The sequence below is a fragment of the Athene cunicularia genome, assembly GCF_003259725.1.
Source record: "Athene cunicularia isolate RWA chromosome 2 unlocalized genomic scaffold, athCun1 chr2_part1, whole genome shotgun sequence".
Taxonomy (NCBI): domain Eukaryota; kingdom Metazoa; phylum Chordata; class Aves; order Strigiformes; family Strigidae; genus Athene; species Athene cunicularia.
Genome location: NW_020799095.1, coordinates 107,947,974 through 107,970,987, shown reverse-complemented (window position 1 = coordinate 107,970,987; position 23,014 = coordinate 107,947,974). Strand labels below are relative to the sequence as shown.

The following is a 23,014-nucleotide window of genomic DNA, read 5'->3' as shown; positions in this document are numbered from 1 at the left end:
TGTTGATTTAATCAATCGTAAGGAACAAGTAAAAATCTTGGGATAAAAACTCTTGATATTTTCTTGGTACATTGATCACAGTGCAGATCCTGACGGCTGAACCAGCTTCAAGTATATGGGTGCTTTTTTGACCCCACATGACCTTCTGCTCTATGGAATCATCTCTGAGCTGTTCCTTATGTGGCTCACTCGGCAGGAAGCAAGTTCCATGCAGGAAAGTTCAGAGAGCTGCAGGGATGCCAGCGCCAGCTGATGGTGCTGGATGCATGCAGCAGGTCTGGCACACTAAGGGGAAGAATGCACAGATCATGCATGTGCAAAAGAGATCATTCTGCTTAGGTTCATTAAATCTGGTTACTCACTAGGGAAGGGGAACTTTAGAAAAGTGATCCTTACCTTTCAGTTTCTAAAATTCCTGCTTACTGGTTTCTTGATCTGTGGACTGGCCACACAACAGAGCAGAGTCAATGCCACCTCCAGTGACAGTGATGGGGGCTGTGCACAGAAAACTCTTCTGTCCCTCACATTCTGTGCATCCTGTATTTGGGTTTAGTAAAATGCAACAGATGAGAGTTACATTCTGCATTCATACTCCAGAAGGATCTCAGCCTGTAGATTACATCACTGCATGTCTGGAAATCAGGTAGAACTCTGTGAAAGAGGAGAATGGGGAGCACACAGTGTAGGCAGCTGCAGCATGAGAGGAGGGGGCACTTCCTCAAGATAGGCATATGGATGACTTATTTTTAATTTTAAAAATATGTTCTATTTTGTTTTCATCTTTATTCTTTCAATTTGATCTATGGAAGGTAAGGATAAAGTAGTAGTCATGTAACATTAGAAAGCAAATAGAAACAGACACAAGCTTTTAAAGCATTAGGCCCGTTCACATCTGGATCGGAACTTTTCAGCCAGTTCTCTTTATGCAATAAGCTGACTTAATATAGGATCGAATCCCTTTTCCCTGAATTTGGGAGCAGGAGGGAAAGATTAAATCATTTGGGTTGGAGCAAGATACAAAGCAGTTTTTATAGCTGTTCACTGCTCCATTGTCAGGCATTGAGTTGTGATACCAATATGAGAAAATGCATTGCCTGCTCTGATTTATTCAATTTTTCTGGTGTACTTCTAGCTGGTTTTCCTCCCACAATTCTTCCTCTACAACAATATGGACAATATGTGTTTTTTTGGAGGAAGTAGAATTTTGAAAAATAGGATTTTCTACTCTGCTAGGGGAGTTCTCCATTGCTGGATGGTGATAAGAGCTGTGCTTTGTGCACTGACTTAGTAAGCTAAAGTGAACATATGTAACAAAGTGGTCTCTAGAATTTACAACTCAAAATATCTCTCCTAATAGAAACTAAAAATATTGTTTGTTTTAAATGAGTTTGAGCTTTTACAGACCAAGTCTATTAGATCATCTTGGAAACTTCTGTGCTGCTTAATGGCTGCATGATTCCCTCTAACTGAGCTCTTAAGTACCAATGTGGCAGAAACATTTTGCAGTAAACAAAGATTATACAACTACAAGAAATCACAGAGAGTACTGGAGCACAGAGTCGAGTTTGGAAGAGCAGTTTCCTTTCCAAACAGCAGCTGTTCAGGAGCTTACCCTATGCCATGCTATCTTTGTATCATGCTTTGTACAAATTAGAAAGTGTTGTAGCAACTTGAGCGGGTAAATTTGTGGTTTACAACGAGAGTTTCTGAGGTTTCTTCAGGATGGTAACATGAAAGCCATGATCTAATAGAGATACTTAATGATATTGGTAGGGATTTAGGAGGCTACAGTGATCTCCCATTCTTCTGGGGAAGAGCATTTGCTCTTCAACACAACTGTGTTCTTTGCTAGAATTGGTTCCCTGAACAATTTGATCAGGAATTGCCTTTTCTTTTGTGAGTCATGTTTAATGCTTTTTGTAATATTGTCCTCCATCTCCACTCCCAAAATGTCAGACTGTGTCTTTAGCAGGAGCAGGCCAGAATAGCGATAGGACTGAAAGGATCTTTTGTTGTTTCTGTTTCTTGGTGCTTTTTTAAATATCAATCCTAAGGATGCATTGGTCTGTAGAACTAATGGCTAGAGATTATGAGGAAATCTCCTGCAATATCCTTATGGTGGTTGTCATGTGCTAACCTCAAGCAGTACATCTGGCTTACTTGTATGATAAATGCTTTATTTCTCCTTCCCTAAACAAGGAGGGTCAAACTACATGCATTTCTTACAAACCAGTCTAAAGATTTATTTGTGGCAGATAAGTAGGGAACTAATCAGTAATCTATTCCATCAGCTTCAGCTACAGACATCTCAGCTGCTCCCCTATCACTCAGACTGTTGCAAACTGGGAACAGTCCAGTCCAGTCCCATCCTGTCCCGTCCCATCCCATCCCCCCCAAGTTTAGGAGCCCTGTCTTCATCTGTGCCCACTTAATTTGTCTCAAGATTTAGATCTCTCTAAATCTCCCCACCTGGCCCTTAAGCAATAATTAAGGCAATTAGCTTCTGTCTCCGAGGGCTACTTGCTAACACAATCCAGCTGATTTACTTCCAGAGACATTTTATAAAGCTCAGCAAAGAAAAAAAAAAGAAGTTGCTACTATAAACAGGTAGAGGCAAGAGGCAGAAAGGAAAGTCAAGAACAAGCTAGTCCTTCATTCTCTAGTTGTGCCCTATTCTTCTCTGTAAGCGGTATGCTTCTCTCTTGCATGTGGAACAAATCAGTGTTGTGCCCATGTTGCATTCCTAGCTATTCAATCTTTAATATGTCATCTTATTAGTGGGATAATTATAAATGATTCAGTACTGAACAGATTATTTTGGAATACATGCATGTCATTAATCAATTGGCTTTGTTTTTTTGCATGAGTCTGTCTCTTAATATGTTACCGTTACTGTCTTTTTTCCTCTAATCTGTACTTCTGAACATGTAAATGATTGGTCAGACTCTCATGATCAAAAGAGAAGCAGTGACAGGACAGTCACCTCTCACCTATTCTGGCACATGACTGTAGTGACTGAGCAATGCAAACTGAAGGAGGGAGAGCCTAAATTTGTCTCCATTGATGGAGATGGGTGAGTTGAAGTTCCATCCTCCATTGTTTCCACCAAGTGATTTTTAATCTCCTTCCCAAACATTTGCATTTCTGCCATGCTCAGACTGGAAAGGTGAAATTTGGGAGAACCTCTGAAATGCCATTGTGTAGGAGTGAAGTAGGAAGAGGAAATCACAGGGAAGAATTTATGATATATTCAGAAAAAGCACATGAAGAAAGGTCAACTGTTAAACCATTTTCCTCTTTCATCTTGATCATAATATTTAGTTCCTCATTATTTTCCACTTTTGTTTTGTGCACTGTGTTCATCTTAATGATATGAATTAGGATAAAAAATGCTGCTCCTCCTTCCTTATTAGAAAATACAGGTCCACAGCTCAGCATGTGACTGCGTGTTTAGCAAGTTCAGCTGCTGTGTAGCTGTTCCTGGACCTCAAATAGCACTCTTTTGCCAAAGTCCTGGCAAAAACAGGACGGAGGCATCCTTTCTCTATGTTGCTTTCTTTCTCTTTACCTGGTGAAAACAAATGACCCCCTCCTTTGCTGCCGCCACTTTAGTGACATGCAAACCCTGCAGTGGTGATGTATTATTATCCCTGCATCTGTCTCTTCCATTGCTCTCTGGAAGTTTCTTTTGAAACTTTGTACAACCTGGAAGCCTTTTCTGTAGCTTCCATCTTCAGCTTCCCTGGGATACACAGAGACAGAGGAGCAGGGTGAAAGTAAGTGGGAAAAAAAAAATAATAATTTCTCCTGCCTTCCTGATACAATTGAAAGTCTTTTACCTGAGAATGTGTTTGCTCCTTGGGAACATTACTCTGCAGATAGAAAAAGCTTGCATATACCTGAGCTGCTATGGAGAAGTAGAAAACTTCACAGTAAAGACTGAGAGGAAGAAAAAGGTGGTGGAGTATAGGGGCAGGTACAAAGTCTTTAGATTCTTTGTGGTTGTAGATCTCTTAGCAAGGACTTCATCTGTAGCTGACAGTTGTAGATTCAAGGGATGTTGTTCACAAATAAGCACATAATTTCCCAGTATAGATTCATGCTTTGGGACTTGAAAAAATAGCCTCATGTTTCATGTTTATAATTGAAGAAGAAAACAGGTTATTGAACCCTTTTTGTGTCACAGCTTAAATTTATGGAAAGAGGGAGCAGAGAGAAGTTTGAGGAGGATGTGAAGGAAATAGTATGAGAGTCAAGAGAACAATGCAAGAGGAGAATAAGGCAAAAAGAACTAAAACCATAATGAGTTCAAAGAGAAAGAAAAGAATGAAAGATTTTAGGAGAAAGCAGCTTGGAAAAAATGGTTTAAACTGAACTGAGGGGCATGACCAGAAGGAATAGCAAAGGAGGAAAAAAAAGAACAAGGATTGTGGCAGTTTTCTAGTTCATTGCAGATGTTTGACAAGGGGCCTGTGACTAAACCAGTCAATTGCATGTGGTTTGTCTTCCCTGGTTTGTATTCCTCACTGCTAAAGTGGGGAAGGGGATTCTTCTACTTAAGTTTTCCAGCAGCAGTAGGCTCAAGATCAAAATAGAGCAGCCAGTGATGCCATGTTGACAAGAAACACTGCTCTTTTGTATTTGCAATAACATTATTTCCATGCATATAGATACCCCTAAGAAATTAATATCCTAGAAATCAAACAGTAAACTTAGGACATTTAAACTACTACTCAACAAATTATTTCACTCTTGTATCTCAATTCCTGCTTTTGCTGACAATAACTTCATACTGAAGTCAGACTTCAGAGGCCCAGACTGCAGTTGTAGTATTCAGCAGCTACTTTTGTTTTGAAAGCTAGCAACGGTTTGGGATATTTTCTATCAAAAGGGTTAGCACTTTTGGCCTTTGATCTATAGACTGAGTTTTGTCAGGGATTCTGCTCTTTCCTTGCAGGAGAGTTCCTATGAAACTCAACTGTCTGTTGTACCCCCGCTGATGTGCTCAGTTATGTCTTACTCTTCTGTCACTTAGATGAGGACAAGCTACTAAGAGAGGAGTGAGAGTCTTGAAGCTTGCATTATGATTGTCATTGTAATATTCGGGTTTATATAGGTCTTATCCATCTTAGTTACTTCCGAAATGTCTTGCCTACATTAGAGGTTTCATTTTCAATTTAAATAGAATGAGAATAGCCTAGTGTTTTTGCAAAATCGTTTGTAGGTCTTATCAGCCAATGGTCTACAATTGACTAAAGAATTGATGGTCACAAATGTTCGCTACCTGCCTGTACTGTGAAAATCAGTAGTCAATGAAGTATATTTAATCAGAAAAATGTTCTCTAATTCCCATATAAAATGTCACTGTTTCATTTATTAAAGAAAACAAAAAACAAACAAAAAAAACCCCATGACAAATGGAAGGCTGTGGAATCTGGGTGGAAACTGTAAAGGTTCTTGGAAAAAGGTCAAAATTTTACCAAAAATTAAAAATGGTAGTTTTTCAATAGAAGTTTTAGATTAATACAATTTGACAAAAGGACAAGAACTACATGGGGCACTACGAGGCTGTTGGCTTCACAGAGAGCTATGGTAGTGCCTATAATGTATGTTCATTCTGTCGTTAGGAGACCACTTATGAAGTTTCCTACCTTTGATAATAAGGTAGGTTTTCTTTTTTTCTGATAAGGTAGGCTCTTACGAGAGTACAAGATCTTCATTCAAATCTTATGGTTTGATTTTGGGTGTACTGTAGGAAATGTTTAAACTTCTATTGGCTCACAGTTTGCAGAAATCCAGAAGTTTGTGATGGAGCTTTCCTATGTGGCAGCCTCTGTTTCTCAAATTCACATATCCTTTTAAAGCTTAAAAATAGCAGTGTATGATGACAAAAATAATTTAAGCTTTTATTTGAGTCCATCACTATTTAGCTTTGACTTTTCAACTCCCACAAAGGACATTGTATTTTTGCCAAAAACACAGCAGCCACATTTTACAACATGACCAGTTATTAGGGGTCATGTAACTAGGGTTTTTCACTATTTGTTTGAAAATACTTGTCTTCCTACATCAATGACAGGAGTTCTAGAAGTCAAACAACTTTGTAAAATAAAAGCTGTGAGAAGTAGGCAAGTGTCCTGCTCTGTTAAATCGGCTCTGCCCTGGTACTCTTGACACTTGGTGGGCTGGGGAGGTTTGGCCATACTTACTCTGATCCTTCAAGAGTTTTCCCTCTCCAGAATATCTGGGGAAGGAGCAGGAATCTTCCTGATGGTGCCGAATCAGGTAATAAGAGATCAGTGGTGGACAAATTAAAAAGAAGCTTATTAAACTATTGTCTCTAAATATACTTCATTCTTCTACTTGACAGTATTCTCAATTGCCTCTCTGTTTTTACTCTCTTACTTAATTTCTGAGGTTACCTCTATTAGAGCAAAGTGATGTATTTCAACAATGTTGGTCAATACTAGTGGTGATAGACCTAGGATAATCTATATTTTAGCTAAAAGGAGAAAATATACTACAGAAAGATCTGTGTTTCGGAGTGTGTGTATGTGTGGTAATGTCTTTCAATTGTTTTTTGTCTTTCAATTGTTTCTTATCTTTCAATTATCCAAACTTCTATCTATCCAGATAAATCCTGCTGGAATGAAAGTGTCTGGGTAATTTACAGTTTACTTATTGCTAATAAATGTGCCTCTGTTGAAAATTATAAGCAGACTGGCTAATTACTGAGAAAGAATGAGCAGGTAGTCTTAGGATCAGTCACTGTTCTCTCAGTGACTACTGTAAAAACAATGACTCTGAGGAAAAGACCATGTCAAAGATAATTCAGGACAAAAATATTTTTATTTCCTAGTTCCTATTGTAAGGCACTGAACAGTTGTCTTTCTGGAGCTCATATTGTTAACACAGAACAAACAGGAAAGATCTTTTAATATTTCCGTGTAATACAAATTTTGTGTATAAATATCTTACACAATTTACTCCACAACACTTTACATGTTAACGCTTTTATGAAGTCAAATCTATGATGCTCTAGATTTCAGCTCTCCATTCCTCCAGTAAAAATGCTGTTATCCTCATGCTCCAAATAGCAAAATTATACACAATGACACATTCCCATTATAAAGGGTGAGATTTTATGGAGGAGCTGGAAAGGCCAATTGTGGTGTAACAAGGGCAGCAAACTGGTCATAGTCAGATGCAAGGATATGGGTAAGTTGAGAAAATGTGTGACAGGTTTATAAAAATGAGGTTAATTGGATCTTGAAATAAATGGTGAGATGCTGGAATTATATTTGAGACTTCACAGTCTTTTCTGTAATGAGAAAAATATGATGGGCAGTAAAGTTCCACACATATGACAGTATGAAGGTTTAAAGGGGCTGTGTAAAAAGGATAATAACAGTAAAGTCTGGAAGAGAGAAAGGCATAGGATTTAAGAGGGATTGTGGAAAAAAATGGCTTATTAATGGAAAATAATAGAGCTGAACTTTTATCTATAAAAAACTGAAAGAGGATTGCTTTGGATAATAGCTGAACCTTAGCTTTCCAGTTATGCCTCCTGCTTTACTGTTTGAATTGAGCAGAAAAAGATGGGAATGTTTGAATTCATAGTTTAATCTCTTTTAATACCAAAAGGGCATGTATGTGCCAAATGTATTTTATGTTTTCTAATGTGTTATTTATATTATGTATGTTATAGAATTAATGAAAAAAAAAAACCCAAGCACTATCTCCTGTAGGCAAGTTCTGTGCAATATGGAAAACTCACAGTTTGCACAGGAAAGAAAGGACAATTCTGAGAATCCAACATAAATTTAAAATATAATTTTAAGGGGAAGATATAGGATAATAATTTCCCCCTTTACAAGCTTAACCTTTTAATTTTGGTTATATGTAAAATAAAATACATGCTTCTTACACACTGTCAGTTCACCAAAACCCAGTGTGTTACACTTTTTTCAAAAGCCTTGTCATATGAAGAATCATTAAAAAATGTAAATGTGAAATTAAAAAATTAAAACTAAGTTTTAATTTAATTAATTCAGAGAAAAAAAATTCTTCAAAGCAATCAAACCTGTTGTCATCAGAATGTTCTAATCCCTTTCTGTATCGTAGAAATGTTTTTTTATAAAAGTATGTGTACGCAATAGCACATGGGAAAATATGTGGGAAAGCACACCTAATTTGCAAGAGTAATTGCTGAAATTGTAGACTTTTGTGTATTCAGTGGTACAAGGGCACTGACTGAGATGTAGAAAGAGAAGGAAGAAAGGGTTGGAGATACAACTGAGTAGACAAGCAGAACTCTGTCAGCTTTACATTATGGTTTTATTTACTCATTAAAAAAAAATTGTTTATTAACTCTTACAGATGTAGGAGCAGATTTCTGAAATAACAATAGTGTATAGCCAGTAGAGTGTTTTCATCTCTGCTTACCTCACAACTCCTTTCTTTTCCATGCAGCATGGAAACCTGTGCTAATGTCTTGCCAGCTTTTCACATCTCCAAATCTCTTTATCTCACAGGAGTGCTGTGATTTATGAGTGTCTAAAGTAACAACTGAAAGAATTACACACTATCCAACTAAATGTAGAACTATCCAACTAAATGTAAATGTAAAACGCAATGTCAATGTGAAAAATTAAGCTTAATTAAAAAAAAAAAGTCTGTTGCACTTCATTCAGAGGCTCTTTTCCCTGAAAAGGTGGGGTCTTTTGTTCTCTTTTGGAGTTTTTAAAAAAAAACAGAAAGTAATGATTTCTCCAATTTTTGGTCATACAAATAACCAGCCTCAGTAATTAACTTTCTGTCACTGAATAACTTTTGGTCCAATAATCAACAACCTTCTGTGTACACTCACCGAGATAACCAAGAGTCTCTTGCTGTCAGTTGCTGGGAGTTGCTCTTTGAGAGAGTTTCAGACCAAAGAGAGAACACCCCGAGCTGACCAGTAGAATGATTACGAATCTGGAAAACACTGTTTCATAGCATGCATGAATTTATCAGGAAGAGGAGGGGAGGGGACATGATAATAGTCTTCAAATGTCTGAAAGATTCTTGTAAAGAGCAAAGAGAAGTCTCTCTTCTCTAGGTACATCTGTCCTCTATTGTGATACATGGTAGAGACGTGAAAAAGAAATAGGCTTAATACTGTTTATAAAAGTCAGAGGTGGGTGTTAAGAATATTTTAATAATTCTTAAGACAGTGAAGCACAGATGGAGATTGTCTGAGGGACGCATGGCATCTCTGTCACTGGAAGTCTTAATATAACAGCCAGACAAACAGTGGTCAGGAATGACCTTCTGACTTTGTTCTGTGGCAGCAAGATGAACTAGATAACACTGTAATGTCCTCCCAGGTCTTTTATTGTGTGATTTGACACTGACCTTACTTCAGGTAACTTTTGTTGCTGAGTTGTAATGTGTTGGAAAGTCGTTGATATTTCGTGTCATAAGCTCCTGAAAGCAGGTTGGTAGGCAAGAACCTTTACCTTCATTTTTATAAAGCAGAAGTGTCTATTATTGCAAGGAAGAGATTAAAATAATGAACTCAGAACCTTCAGAAAAAGTCAAGGACAAAGCAGCCAGAATATACCTATCAACATTTTAGTATTTTTAAGACAACTTTATAATAATCTAAATGATTGGGGAAGGGAATAGTCTTGACCTTAGCCTTGGTCTCATTTGTTCTCCTTGAATAATTTCTCATTTTACGTTTCTCTAATTTTCTTTTCCAATCCCCATTTGTTAAGCACAAAGGTTTCACCTGTGAAACATCTTGTGTGTACTAATGCTTCTACTCCATGATTGCTTTAATCTTGCATTGTTGTCAACAGAGATGTGTATGCTCCCTCTGTCCCTTCCATGCTCATGCCTCCTGTCAGCACAAAGATTTGTGCTTTCAGATGGTGGACTAGAGCCAAGATCTGATGCTGGTCTTAAACAGACTAGCAAAAGAAAAGAAAAAAAACCAAAACAAACCAGCCCCAATACATTTTAACCAGGATCACTTCTCCAGTCCAGTTCACTGCAGGACCATACAAATGTGTACAGGAATCTGAATGAGCAGGTTCCTGTCTGGCAAAGGTGGGAGTAGCCTTTTGAAAGGACAGTGCAACACCTAAAACTGGGGAATATGTAAAAAGTTGTCCTCTGCAGTCCTACTCCATGTTTGTTCATCACTGCAGCTGCTTAATAGACTACCAAAAGAAAATGCTTATCAGCTTCTGCACAACTGCAGAGTCAACACTCTGTCAAGTGAGTAATCAAGTGAGCAAAACAGTCTGTTCCTTCTCTGACTCAATATTCATGTGTGTAGAAATACAAAAAGGTAGAAATTTTATTCTTAAATGAGCTTTTGTAACCTCTTCCCTCAGTTTGCTGATGAAACAGGTAGGAAAAATCCCACCTTTTTTCCCTGGTACTGTACACAGTCTTCAAATCCACAATGAATAAATATGGATTCCTGCCGTACAACTTTCTAAGAGTATGTTTTTCTCCATGGTTCATTTAGGATTCTAAAGTTATTCTTGAAATAAATATTTTGGAGAAGACATTGGACAAGGCTCTCTATGTAATGCTTTCTTTAAAAAAAACCCCAACTATTGCATTTTTGAGAGACATAGCTAATGCATTTTGGCCTATATTTCTTCCCTTCACAAAACCAAATCTCAATCCTGGTGCATAATTTATGATCTTGGCATCCAGCCCAAACATATGTACATACTGAAGTCAGTTTTGCATCTGTTTAACTTTATGCACATGAGTAGTCTAATTGGATTTAGTCTGATGAAATGACTCATGCGAAATCAAGTGTTTGCAGAACAACAGTTTCAGACAGTAGGGTTCTTCAGGGCAGTGGCTTCTACAGCTTTATATGGTGCCTAGCACACAAAATGGCTTTTTGATTATCTAGAAGCCCAGATTATCTAGAAGCCCTCTGCATGCTGTATAGCTGTAACATAAGGTGAAATGAAGAAGCACAAAAGAACAAGTCTTGCAGTCTAGGTCAGATCTTCTACTGCATAGCACTTGGACACAATTACAATAATTGTAACAACTTATTAATTATAACTCTTAAAAAAAAAAAATTCTTCTGGAATCTCTTCATGATCAAGGAATTCACTCTTCCAGGCTGCAGCTGTTGGCCTTCTGGTAGACACTGGCCAGGTTAAATACAATTGCTTATATATGCTAGACACTCTGGTAAGTTATAACTGTCATCTCCTGTCACGATGGAACCATATTCTTCTGGAGCCTGATAATTGAATGGATTCAACACCTGCTGCAAGGAAGAGTTATCTGAAGGGGTAGTGTAGTAGTGTAGAGATTCATCATCTTCCCAGAACAAATTATCAGTGTGTCAAAAAAAGGGACAGGGTTTTTTGCTGCTCTCTCAAATCTTATCTTTCCATGCCATTTCACATCTGCCATCCTGAACCCTGGCTAATTTCTTGCCTCATAACTGTGTAGTCATAGACTGTAGGGAGAGAAGAGGTGATGCTGAGCTTGCTGCTTGTTGAAGGTGATTGTGCTCAGAGGCTGGTTCTTCTGTTTTCTTTTGATGTTTTCTCGTTCTCCCTACATCTGCTATAAGGGCTTAGGGAATGGAGAGTGGTCTAGAGTGAAGAGACTCAAAGAAGGGGTTGAGAGAGGCTGCAAGATCTGATGTTGGGAGCATTAAGGATTGAAAAATGGAACTCCAGGGGATTAGTACTGTGAGAATATAGTCTGGGGAGGACAGATAAAAAAGGGAGGATTGGAGTATGACTGCTGTTAAGGCAAGACAAGGAAATGTATGGGAGTGCCTCCAAAACTGATGATGTACAGAGTACTGATGTAAGATGGAAATGAAAACAGGGAAAGAAAATAAGAAGTTGGAGTAAGACTATAAAGCAAGAAGTATACCTTAAAGATGAATGGGTTTATTGTCCTTTCCCTCCTACCTCACTGCCCAGCTGTGACTGGTGAAAACACCCTGAAATAAAGACAATTTTGGGAAGCTCAGAATGTAGATCAAAGCATGTGATTTTAAGTATTTGAAATGTATTTCTGGTTGAGGCATTATGCTCCTGACTTTTGGTGACATTTAGACAGGAGGCACCTAAAAAAGGCATGTATGTGAGGTTCATTGTGTAGCACCTGATTCAGGACTCTCTGAAGTTAATATACTACAGTATGCTTTGAAGCAAGAGAAGAAAATATTGAAATATTACAAGATTAAAATATTATAGAAGTAAAATGCTGCTCTAAATTACCTAACGTGAATCTGATGGCTCTGGTGAAGATGATACTCTATGATACTGTTGAATGACTGGGGGAAAGCTTTGATCTTAAGCTGTTAAGTTGTAGAAGGCTTTTTTATTACTCATGTCTTTTTGTGGCCTGCAGTTTAAAATATATGCAGAGGAAATGTGTAACTGAAGTCTTGATACTGCAAGGAAAAATTCACAGTATTGACTTCTGGTAATTTAAAACTTTTTGGTCTGACAAGTGGATACACTTTAATGAGATGGTCATCTGTTTTATCCGGCAAGCTGCTTTTCTGCCCAGGGGAAAGTTCTGAATACTGACTTGCAAAGGGAAAATGGCTTTACCATATGATTCTCAGAAGAGCATTAAAAATGTTAACAAATGTACACGTCCCTAATTCATTTTGGGGTTTTACAAGTGAAGCTAGAAGATAATCATCTCCATGTTTTGAATAACTTACTGCAGCTCTTGATAGTATTTCATATTGATTGGATGAATATCAGTTTCCTACTTAAATCCTCTTTGCCTAAATATGTGTAATTTTTAGTCCTTTAGAGTTTTCTCCAAATCAACTGCCCCTTATTTACATCTTGGCTATTAAAAAGAACTTGGTATTTGTAAGAAACTTCTGTATGTAGTACTTAAGCAAGGATGTATGGCAAAGTTCTCATGTTAAATGTAATTATTGTAGGTAATACATTTGTTAATTGATTTACTGAATTTGCAGCTGGTTACATTTTTTTTAAAGTACTGAAATGAATATTATTGTGAATTGTTCACTCTTACAAGGATTATGAGCACTTTATTTGGAACAAAGAATAAAAAGAAATCATGGAATTCTTGTAGTATTTATAAGCATTTTTGATGAGTAGACCTTATTTCCATGGTGAATTTTTACAAACATATTATGTTTGTCCGTTTTCAGTCCCCTGCACATAGCTATTCAAGCTATGACTCTGGCAAGAATGAGAGTGTAGGCAGAGGTGCTGAAGACCTGTCTCTGAATCGAGGAGATGAGGATGAGGATGACCATGATGAGCAGGAAGATCCTGAGAAGGTCAATGAATCAGACGGGGTAGAAGCTGAGCGACTGAAAGCTTTTAATGTAAGTCCTCTTGCACTCATTGTCTTGTTTACTTCTACTATTCCTTTTACATTGTTATTTATAGGTAAGTTTGACAATATTAAAGGCACGTTAATTTAATTTTCAGGATTTATTTCAATTATTATTTTAATGCACATTAAACTCTTGCCAGCAGATGACAGATTTACTGTGTTTTATTTAGAATTTTAAGGCAGAGTGCCATCGTTACCAGTGAGGAAAACAAAGTTTTGTTCTATATGTGTGCGTGTGCACCCGTGTGTGTGGATGTGGATGTGTGTATGTGCATGTTCACCCACTGAATGGAAAGGGGCTGTAGCTAGTTTATCAGAAGACCATTCCAGTGGTCAGCTGTTCTCTATTGCTTTCTCAATGTATGTAATTATGCATGAAAACACAAGCAATTGTTCAAACAAAGAAAAAGTGAGAGTCAGTTCAATAAAATGATTAGCAATCACAGCTTATTGTTAATAATGAAACTTAAGTAGTGCCTATTTTCACAGTCTGTTCTGGTTTATCTCACAAGTTCTGTATCCTATAGACTATTCTTTTCTTGTCTTTTTTTTTATAATCAGCCCCCCTAAAATAACCCTTTAAAGAACTGTTTGCTTAATATTTCTGGCTTCCCATTACAAAGCTCTTCAGTGGATAGAAAAAATGTCTTCCTATCAGTAATCAAGACAGGAAGCTAGGAAGAGAAGAGAGCCGCCCTCCAAACCCATCTCCTCTGTCTCCCTCTTGCCAACAGATGTTTGTCAGGCTGTTTGTAGATGAAAACTTGGACCGAATGGTCCCAATCTCTAAGCAGCCCAAAGAAAAGATCCAGGCTATCATTGACTCATGCAGGCGACAATTCCCTGAGTATCAAGAGCGTGCCAGAAAACGCATACGTACTTACCTCAAGTCCTGCAGGCGGATGAAAAGAAGTGGTTTTGAGATGGTGAGTTTTGATTTAAAACCCAGCCCTAGTTTCCATCAAAACCCCATATGTAAATCCATGGCACTATTTTGTTTTCATCTTAGTGTCTTTTTTTGTTTGTTTATTTTTTGGGTAATACCAGGTCAGAGGTTTATTTTTCCCTCCTTCATTCTTCCTGAATTTATTCCCTTTGTTCACTGGTTTATAAATGCTTTGAGACACAAGAGTTCACAGGATGAACTAGTATGAATGCACAGGGAAAGAAGAACAAAGCAAGGCATAAGGAGGGAATCCAAATGATGTCATGTATAGTGACTTATTTCTTGCTTTAGGTTACAGTTAGAGATTTTTTCCTGGAAAAGTCTTTCAGTAAGATGGATTTTTCTTTAAAATGCCTCTGCTAACTGGATTTCTGTGAGCTCTGTAAAAATTAGGTCCTACTAGAGAAATGGTATACCCAAGAAAATGCCCAGTGTGGTAACGTCACACTGGCAATGGTTTTGGCTTTGGGTTTTTTCTTGTACATTTTAGTCTATTACTTATCAGTAAAAGTTACTCCTTTGAAATCTTTCAGTTGACATACAGATGTGCAAAACGTATTAAATGATTTTAAAACACAGACATCAAGCTTACAAATTGAGCATCCCAATGGCTTAGTAATTGTAGTTGAACCAAAACCCATGAAAATGATGATGGTATACAACTGTCAGTGCTTTCAGACATTATTATTTTAGTATTACTTGTTAGCACAAGAATGGGTAATAATAAGTTTTCTTACCAACTGGCAGCTTCATTATCTCTAAAAAACTTTTGTATTTGCAAACCCCAGGAAATTTGGAAGAAACTAGGTAGCTACACACCTTATGTCTTAGCAATCTCTGTGGCCTTTAGATGACAACAAAATCACCCCATCATTACAAATAGATACCATTTAGTGATTAAACATATCATTTTTTTTAATTAATCATCTGCAAACCCATTGATTACATTTAAAAATTACTGGGGATAATTGAATTTTACTGTTTCTCTCTTTCTCTCTGTCTTTCTCTTTCCTGCAGTCTTTGCAGAATACTTATGATTTCCATATGTTGTTTAAGATGTTAGCTGACAGTTCTAAGAACAAAATATCAGATTTATTTATAGAGTAAGACCACTATTGGATAACACAAAAAGCAAAGACAGGAACCAAGTTTTTGGATGTGTTTGTGATTCTAATGGACTGCATGGTGTTATTATTTAAAACATGGGGATAACACTGTTTCTGAACAATAGGAACACAGATGAAGAGAGATAGGTAGAATAAAGGACATCTGTATAGATAAAAGTGCCAAAGACTGACCAGTGGTGTATGTGTCAGATCGTATAGCCTTCTGAAATAAAAGAAGGAAAAATAGAAAGTAAATATTTTCTACGATACACTAAGTAGCATCAAATTGCATCTAATCACTCTGGCTGAAAATAATTCAGCAGCATCAAGTTCAGCTTTCATGATGCCAAATATTTTTATTTTGCTGTACTTTCAACTGAAGATACTTAGAAAATTAGCCAATGCTAGTGAGTCTCCTCACTGTTCCAATTTATGGCCTCATTACTGTCATTATTTACACTGATGAGTGGTTATGTAAACTGACTCATTTTTTGTTATCTGAAAGACTTGTGCAACTGTTTTGCAATATAAATAAGGGACTTACCGTCTGACCCATAAGAGCTAGTTTGGCTTGACTTCAGTGCACATTTGCAAATGTTACTTTCATATGAATAAAGGTTGCAGGATCAAATTTATTCCTGGGAGGCAAAAAGGAGCAGAGATTACCAGGAACATGATCCTGGTAATTCAGAAATATTCCCTATTTTTATAATGTTCCATGACAGTTTATGATGGGCTTTATTTATTTTTCAACAAACAAATTACCCTCTAAAATGTTGACTTCGCTGCCCATGAATGGAAATGACAAGGCACTGAAGCTCATGCCAAAGGTTTCGGCCCTCTTGTGCCTGAAGGGAAATCTGTCCTGCTTCCCCATTTGCAGGTAGGAACATGAGCCAAAGACTATCCTAAGTCATTGGAGGAGACTAACATCCTAAGAGAATAAGTGGTGGTTTATATTCATGTCTTGGATAATTCTGAAATGTAATACATAGCCATTTGTTAATTATTTTCTGATTTCTAAATTACTGTATCAGCACCTCCTGATTATAAGCAGTTTTAGAAAATGCTACCATGGACAGAGGCACTTGGCTGTATGATTATTTTAAATGTATTTACCATTTTGACAGTGGAAAAGAATTACTTTGTCTGGATAATAACATTTGTTCAAAACAATCATGAAAGGACATGTTGGTGTTGATTTGAATAAGGTGTTACCCTCAAATATAGCAAAACAGGATAATGATCTCCTCAGGAGCAATAGCGCTACCGTTGTTATATTAAATAGGATGTCAGATAATACTCTCCACAGGAGATGTCTTTTGCTATAGACATATTAAAGACAAGTTTTTCATTTTGTTCAGGTTCAGAATGCTACATTTTGAGCATCGAGTTGCAAGAGAAAAAGAGAATTATTTCATATACGGCATATGACAGTTCAGACTGTGTGTGGAACAGTGCAGCTCTCTACAGCGTCATATTGTAAAGTGAAGAGAAAGTGTAAACACTAAGTTAAATTAGTGTAAGACTGCATGGTAAAGATGAAAAAGCACGCCTGAGGCCTGCTTCTGTCAGTTATTTGCCATCTGTAATCCAAATGACAGTTCTTACTGTATAACAGGCCAGTTCTAGTTCTGAGGCAATGGGAAAGGCTCAGTCTCATGAGTGTTCATATTGTTAATTAGTGTGTTTCTTACTATTAATATTTTCAAGAGGTTGCTTATAGTTATTCTGCTTCTACTTATGATGGATATTTGTGTGTGGAATCCAAGGCAGCTTGCATAGCTTCCTGTTACAAATATTCCTTTGAGGAGTTCCCTTTCTACATTGGAAATGCTTCCCCATTTGACTGTTCAGCTTGTAATTGTTTTATTTTCATTCTGACACAAGCATATCCCTCAGCAAGGCACTGTCAAGGTTTTTCTCGTGAATTGTGAGATTGTTTTTCTCCTCCCATTGTCTCTTGGTTATGGACTGTTGAGAATGTTCTCATACTAAACTCCATGATCTTGCTCAGAATCTTTCACGCAGAGGGAAGTTTTTCAAGTCCTGAAATCGCTGGCTTTTGGATGGGATCTCTAGGTTGTGCTTTCATCTGCACTGTGCTGTAGCACTTCGTGAAATTCTTAAAATTCTTGATGTTCTTAAAGAAATTATTTTTCTCTTCATTAGCCCATAAGCAAAATAAAAAAATATATTACTGCCTCTTTCTCAAGGACTGCTATTAATGAGAATTCCTTTATAAACACTAAGTGTTTTGTGACCCATATACGCTATGCAAGAGGAATTTTCTCCCTGAAATGGTCAAATGACCTGTTTCACTTATGTTTTTAAAATCTGTCCTTTAGACTTGTACCAGCCTCTGTATTTACAGAAGACTGCCAATTTAAAAAAGATAGTAGACAGCTGCTGAGGATATGTGGTATTTATTTAGTTAGTTACAGTCCAGAAAAATTTTGGAACTAAAAATAATCAAATTAGGTTGAATTGACTTAATAATTAAATTTTCTTACTACTATCTGCATCTTCCCATCTTCATGATCTACTATCATCAGTCTCACTGCATTCATTTTGAAACTGCATCATACAGTATCTTTTCCACAGGTGTGCCGTTTTTTCTATCTGCATCCCAATGCAAGAGCAAGGTCTTAAACTCTCATTCACAAAGAGATTCTTTGTTTTGTTTAAAAAAAAAACCCCAAAACTCCTTCCTAGGCACTACTGTAATAGGAAACAATAGTAGCAAAGAACAAAATGTTCTTATGTATTGGAGAGAAAAGTCATAATGCTTTTCATTGTCTGAAGACAAGTTTGAATGTGTCAGAGAAGAAGAGTCCCACTATGCCTGAAGATAGTTCCCCAGTTACATCCTGGTGTTGTTCATCCCAGCTCCTTCTGTCCTATTGCCAGCCTCAATAACAAATAGCTAAGCTCTGTATCTTTCACTGCTTCTGTCATTTGGTTGTGCCAATTGGCTGTAAGAGGTGTTTTCACAATTTCTGACTGTGCACATGTTGATCGAGGTGTTTTAAATGTGTCTTGTGTCTTGGACTGCTTCTATATTGTGACTGAGCAACTTTGGTAGGGGCTGGTTTTCAGAAGGGGGTACATTTTCTGAAATCTGCCATGTTAAGATTTCTCAGGATAGATATCTAGCTTATGTTTTTAAGTCTTGGTTTTAGAGAGAGGAAGCTTTCGTTATTTACTGAATTTAGTGCTGAATAGTCCAGCTGCCCTTGCAGTCCCAGGGCTTTTCAGTCCTCAGGCCTTTTATGGCTGGAAAGGTCATAAGCTTTTTCAGGAAGATGAGGGTTTGTGGATTCAGGGATGCATATCTAATCTTGATTCATAAGCTGGGAGGCATTAAGAAAACTATCACAAGAACAGTTACATGGAGATCTACAAATTGTTATAGAATTCTTGCTTTGTATTATACTATACCCCAAACTCTGTTGATTGTTCACCTTCCTTTCTAAGCATCTCACCCTTGTTTGACAGTGGTTAGCTTATACAAGTCTGATGGGCCATCTGGCTGAAAAAATGGCAAAGCTACTCTCAGACAAACTTTGACTTTTTCCATTAGGTCTGACATATCCTTAAAAACAATAATTCCAATAATTCTAGAAACAGTTTCCCTAAGGCTCTTAAATATTCTCCCCTCTCCCCCCCCCAAACAAAAAAGAAAACTAGATGATTAGTTTAGACAGAATGCTTGAGTTTTAGGTGGATAAAGTCAGCTGGATATTCTTTTGTTGTTCACATAAGTCATTTAAAATTTCCACTAGCCCTACTTGGCACAGCAGCAGCAGAACAGTGGTTGATTGGACTGTGTCATCTGCTTAACATTTAGACAGGAATATGGATAAGTCAAGATATATATGGGTATATTTAGGTGCTGTCATAATCAAGGTGCAACACAAGTTTCAATTAAATGTACTTTAAAGCTGAAAACTTAAAAAAGTGATGTGAACATCACTGAATGTTTTAAAAAGCCTCTTCTGCCATTTAAGAAAATATCTCTTGTTACTTCTTTGAATTCCTTAGTAGGTACTACAGTTGAGTATCACAAGACTGCAAGACTGAGCAAGATATATCAAACCCAAGACTGAAATGCAGTGCTACAAGCTTTAAAATGCCAGTTCGGTTGTTCATATTTCACTATAGTGTACTAACAATTACAAAAGTACATCCAATAGAGTGCAGTACTGTACTTCGGTATGTAAATTTAAAAACACTCTTTGGAAGGCTTTCTGAATCCTTTGTAACTAACTCTGTAGTCTGTGTCATACATTTCACTGCACTAAAAAAAAATCCCATTTGAAGATAATGTGTGCCGTGTCTTGTAAAGTATTTTGGATTTTTTTCTATGAAAAATGCTATTTAGGTATTGCATACTGTTATAAATATGTTGGGGATTTTTAACACATTGTGTTAGATCTTAATTATTATGAAAGAGTTATGACAATTTTTCAATATTTCATCTTGGAAATGAACTGGTCTTACCTGAGGAAAAAGCTGACTTGCAGGAGAGCACTTGGGATTATCATCTTGTTTCGAGCCCAACATGTGAAGAAGTGCTTAGTGGTACCTCTGGAAAAAGTTATTGTCAGTGAGGCATCTTAGGCATTCTTCTTCACCTTCAGATGTCAAATCACTTTGAAAAATTTGGAACTATTTTTTTCCAAGTTTTAGTAATAGATGAAATATCTATTTCTCATTCACACATTTATATTAGAGTTCATACATTTATATTAGGATCTCTATGAACAAAATGAAGTAACTTGTATGTTTATGTGCTTGCAACTGTCTTATACTGGAAGATCTCCTTTTCAGTGTTAATTGGCCTAAACTAGAAGGTAGTATTTATGCACAAATGCCAGGTTATAACGTTTGGTATTTCAGTGGGTGTGCATGGGTGCCCATTATCTGACAAAATAGATAGCTGTATTTTTCCAGAACTGAGTCAGACTGGTGATAACATGTAAGAGTATCTAGACCAAGCTTCTCTATGACAACTTTGGCTTTTATTCATAAGTAAATACTGGATCTCACAAAAAATGCTAAGGTAGTAACTTTAGAGACAACAGAACTTTAACCACAGGAGGACAGCATGTACAGCAGATCGGAAAACTTCTTTTTGATGAATATACTGCTCCTAGTGGCTTAGACTGAAATATCATCTATTATATCAATAATTGCTAGATTTATACCAAAAATGTACCTTTAAAATTAGAACATAGTGGGTTTTTAGATTCCATATAGAAATAAAGAAATTGTGTGAACATGCCAAAGAGGGTATTTTATGTTTCCCATGAAGATACTGCAAAGGTACCTCACTTTAAACAGAAGACCTGGTGATACTGTATACAGTTGGTGTACTGCAAATGGGTATTTTACAGCATACTGAAAGTGCTAGTCTTTTTTATGTTAAGCAATCAGAGATTATACTGATAGAACTAATTTCTAGACAATCTGGGCCAAAGATTTCTGATTTCAACTACTAAAAAATCAGCGGTCTTGCAGGACTACTCCATAACTCCAGAAAGTCTTGTTGTAAGATGCTTTGATTTTGAGAGGCAGATCTAAAGCCCACCAAAGCCACAGAAAGTTCTTTACTAGCTTTAATGTTCTTTAAAGCAGACCAACACTTATTTGACTACAGAGAAGTATTGACTAATTTGATTTCTCAGTAAGAAATCTGCAAAAGTACATCTGTCAATAATTTGTACTCTTCAGAAAGCGATAAGGGGAGAAATGTATGAAATCTTTGTATCAATTTGCATGAAAATGATCTCTCTTAAAACCATGCAGAAGTTCCTGTCCGATATGGTATGTTTGTTCTTTGTTGTCGTCACCATCTACAGGTTCTGTGATGGTCTCAGGAATCAGGTTTAAATAACCTTTAAATGCGATTTCAAATATGAGAGGACTAGAGGTGGTTGGTCATTCTCCCTTGGGCTACTGAGGGAATTTCAGCCACATCCTGAATGTCAGTCACTTCAAAAGATGTTAAAAACAGAGGCATCCGCATGTACATGAAATCTAGCAGGTTTCCCTCACATCTTTTGTCAAAATACTTGTTGCCTATATCATGTTAAAAGCTGAACATTAGTTGTGTGTCAGCTGAAGAGATGTACAAAACCAACGACCGGTGTGTGTTCAAATAGTGGCTGCTGTTCTAGTGCAGTCACATGCACTATCATGTTTGCAAGTAAATGCAAAGGATTTCTGTATACCACTGCTGTGTGATGGACAGAGGCATATAGTATTCTCAGAAGGTCTGTATTAAGCTGTTTTCCAGATTCCCTCTAAGTTTTATTCATCTCTTCACCTGAAAGTTACTATAAAATTTTCACATGCCTCTCTTCTGTCACTGGTTTAAAAAAAAAAAAAAAAAAAGTTATCCTGCCTTCTAATTTTGCCGTGTAAATATCTTGTTTTGGTAGACTAAAGTTTAGAGGCTTGCTTCTTTTCTGTTGTTTTACACATGGGTAGTTCCAGCATAGTTATTTCCTGCTTTACATCACTGTGAAGTGAAAGCAATACCAGACTGGGGCTGCGAATGTTATGTATCAACACTAGGTGTGTTCTGCAAGTTAAAGCTGGTTGGGATTTTTTTGATAATGCCTTTTTTTTTTTTTTTTTTTCCTTCCCTTTAAGAAATATTAGTTTGTCAAAGGTTTTCTGTTTTGACGTAATTCAGTAAAATGGCATCTGGTTTCCTGCTAGTCCAGTGGGCAGGTTATTGTTCCAGGTATTGGGGGAGCCCTTGGAAATAAGGACTCTTTGGCTCCCACATTTCCTGCTGTAGTCCCAAACATGCAGGAGCCATCACTCGGCTCTCACCTCTGCAGAGGGGAGTCTGGGAACCTAGAAAATGCTGGTTTGGCTGAGATCTGCTGGCTCCCTTCTGCAGAATTGAATGATGTTGCTTTTGTCATGTTTCCCAAGGTCTTTCTGTCTCACTCTTAGATAGGGAGCTGAGAAACGTTCAGAACCCCACAAGGACTGGGATGCTTGAGCTTCTTACAGAAGTGGTTTTATAGCTGGTAGCCATGACAGAAATCATGAATAACCAGAAGTATAGAAGATGAGGAAATTAAGCTAAGCCAGAAGGGGCCTCTGAGCTTAGAAGATGAGGGTATTAATTCAGTTTATTTAAAAACATTTTTAAAAAAGTGGTTATTTCAAATCAATTTTTCCTCTTAGGCAGGTCTTTTCAAAATTGATCTTTTTGACATTTCATGAATATGGCATTTCATGGAACAGAAAATCCTCTTTTAAACAGCTCTGCATTTAGTGACAGAGGACTGTGTTCATCTTCTCAGTCAGTGCCAGACTACTGCTCTGCCTGAGTTAAGTTGATGGAGCCCAAACCTTAATCAGATGATTTTTCTCCTGTGCTTTGTTACAGTGTCTTATTTCCCCGGTGACTCAACTGTTCATTCATTACATTATCCCTAAGGTTCACTCCAGATAGTTCTTGACATGAACATATCAACAGCTAGCTGCAGTGATGAGTGAGAGAAAGAGGAAAGTACTCCATTACCTGGAGGTTTCCTCATTTGTATACGTACTAACTTAA

The 23,014-nt window shown here is 37.1% G+C and overlaps 1 protein-coding gene across 3 annotated transcripts in view; it reads left to right on the top strand.

Moving 5' to 3' along the window:
* NOL4 (nucleolar protein 4) overlaps positions 1-23,014 on the top strand; it is a 179,326-nt gene that overhangs the window by 117,607 nt on the left and 38,705 nt on the right. For 2 of the 3 annotated variants that reach the window (XM_026842375.1, XM_026842378.1), the window contains 2 exons: positions 13,187-13,366; positions 14,112-14,303. In XM_026842375.1, the coding sequence (XP_026698176.1) occupies positions 13,187-13,366; positions 14,112-14,303 (372 nt within the window). The remainder of the gene's footprint in view (positions 1-13,186; positions 13,367-14,111; positions 14,304-23,014) is intronic. The other variant, XM_026842377.1, reaches the window with a different exon arrangement.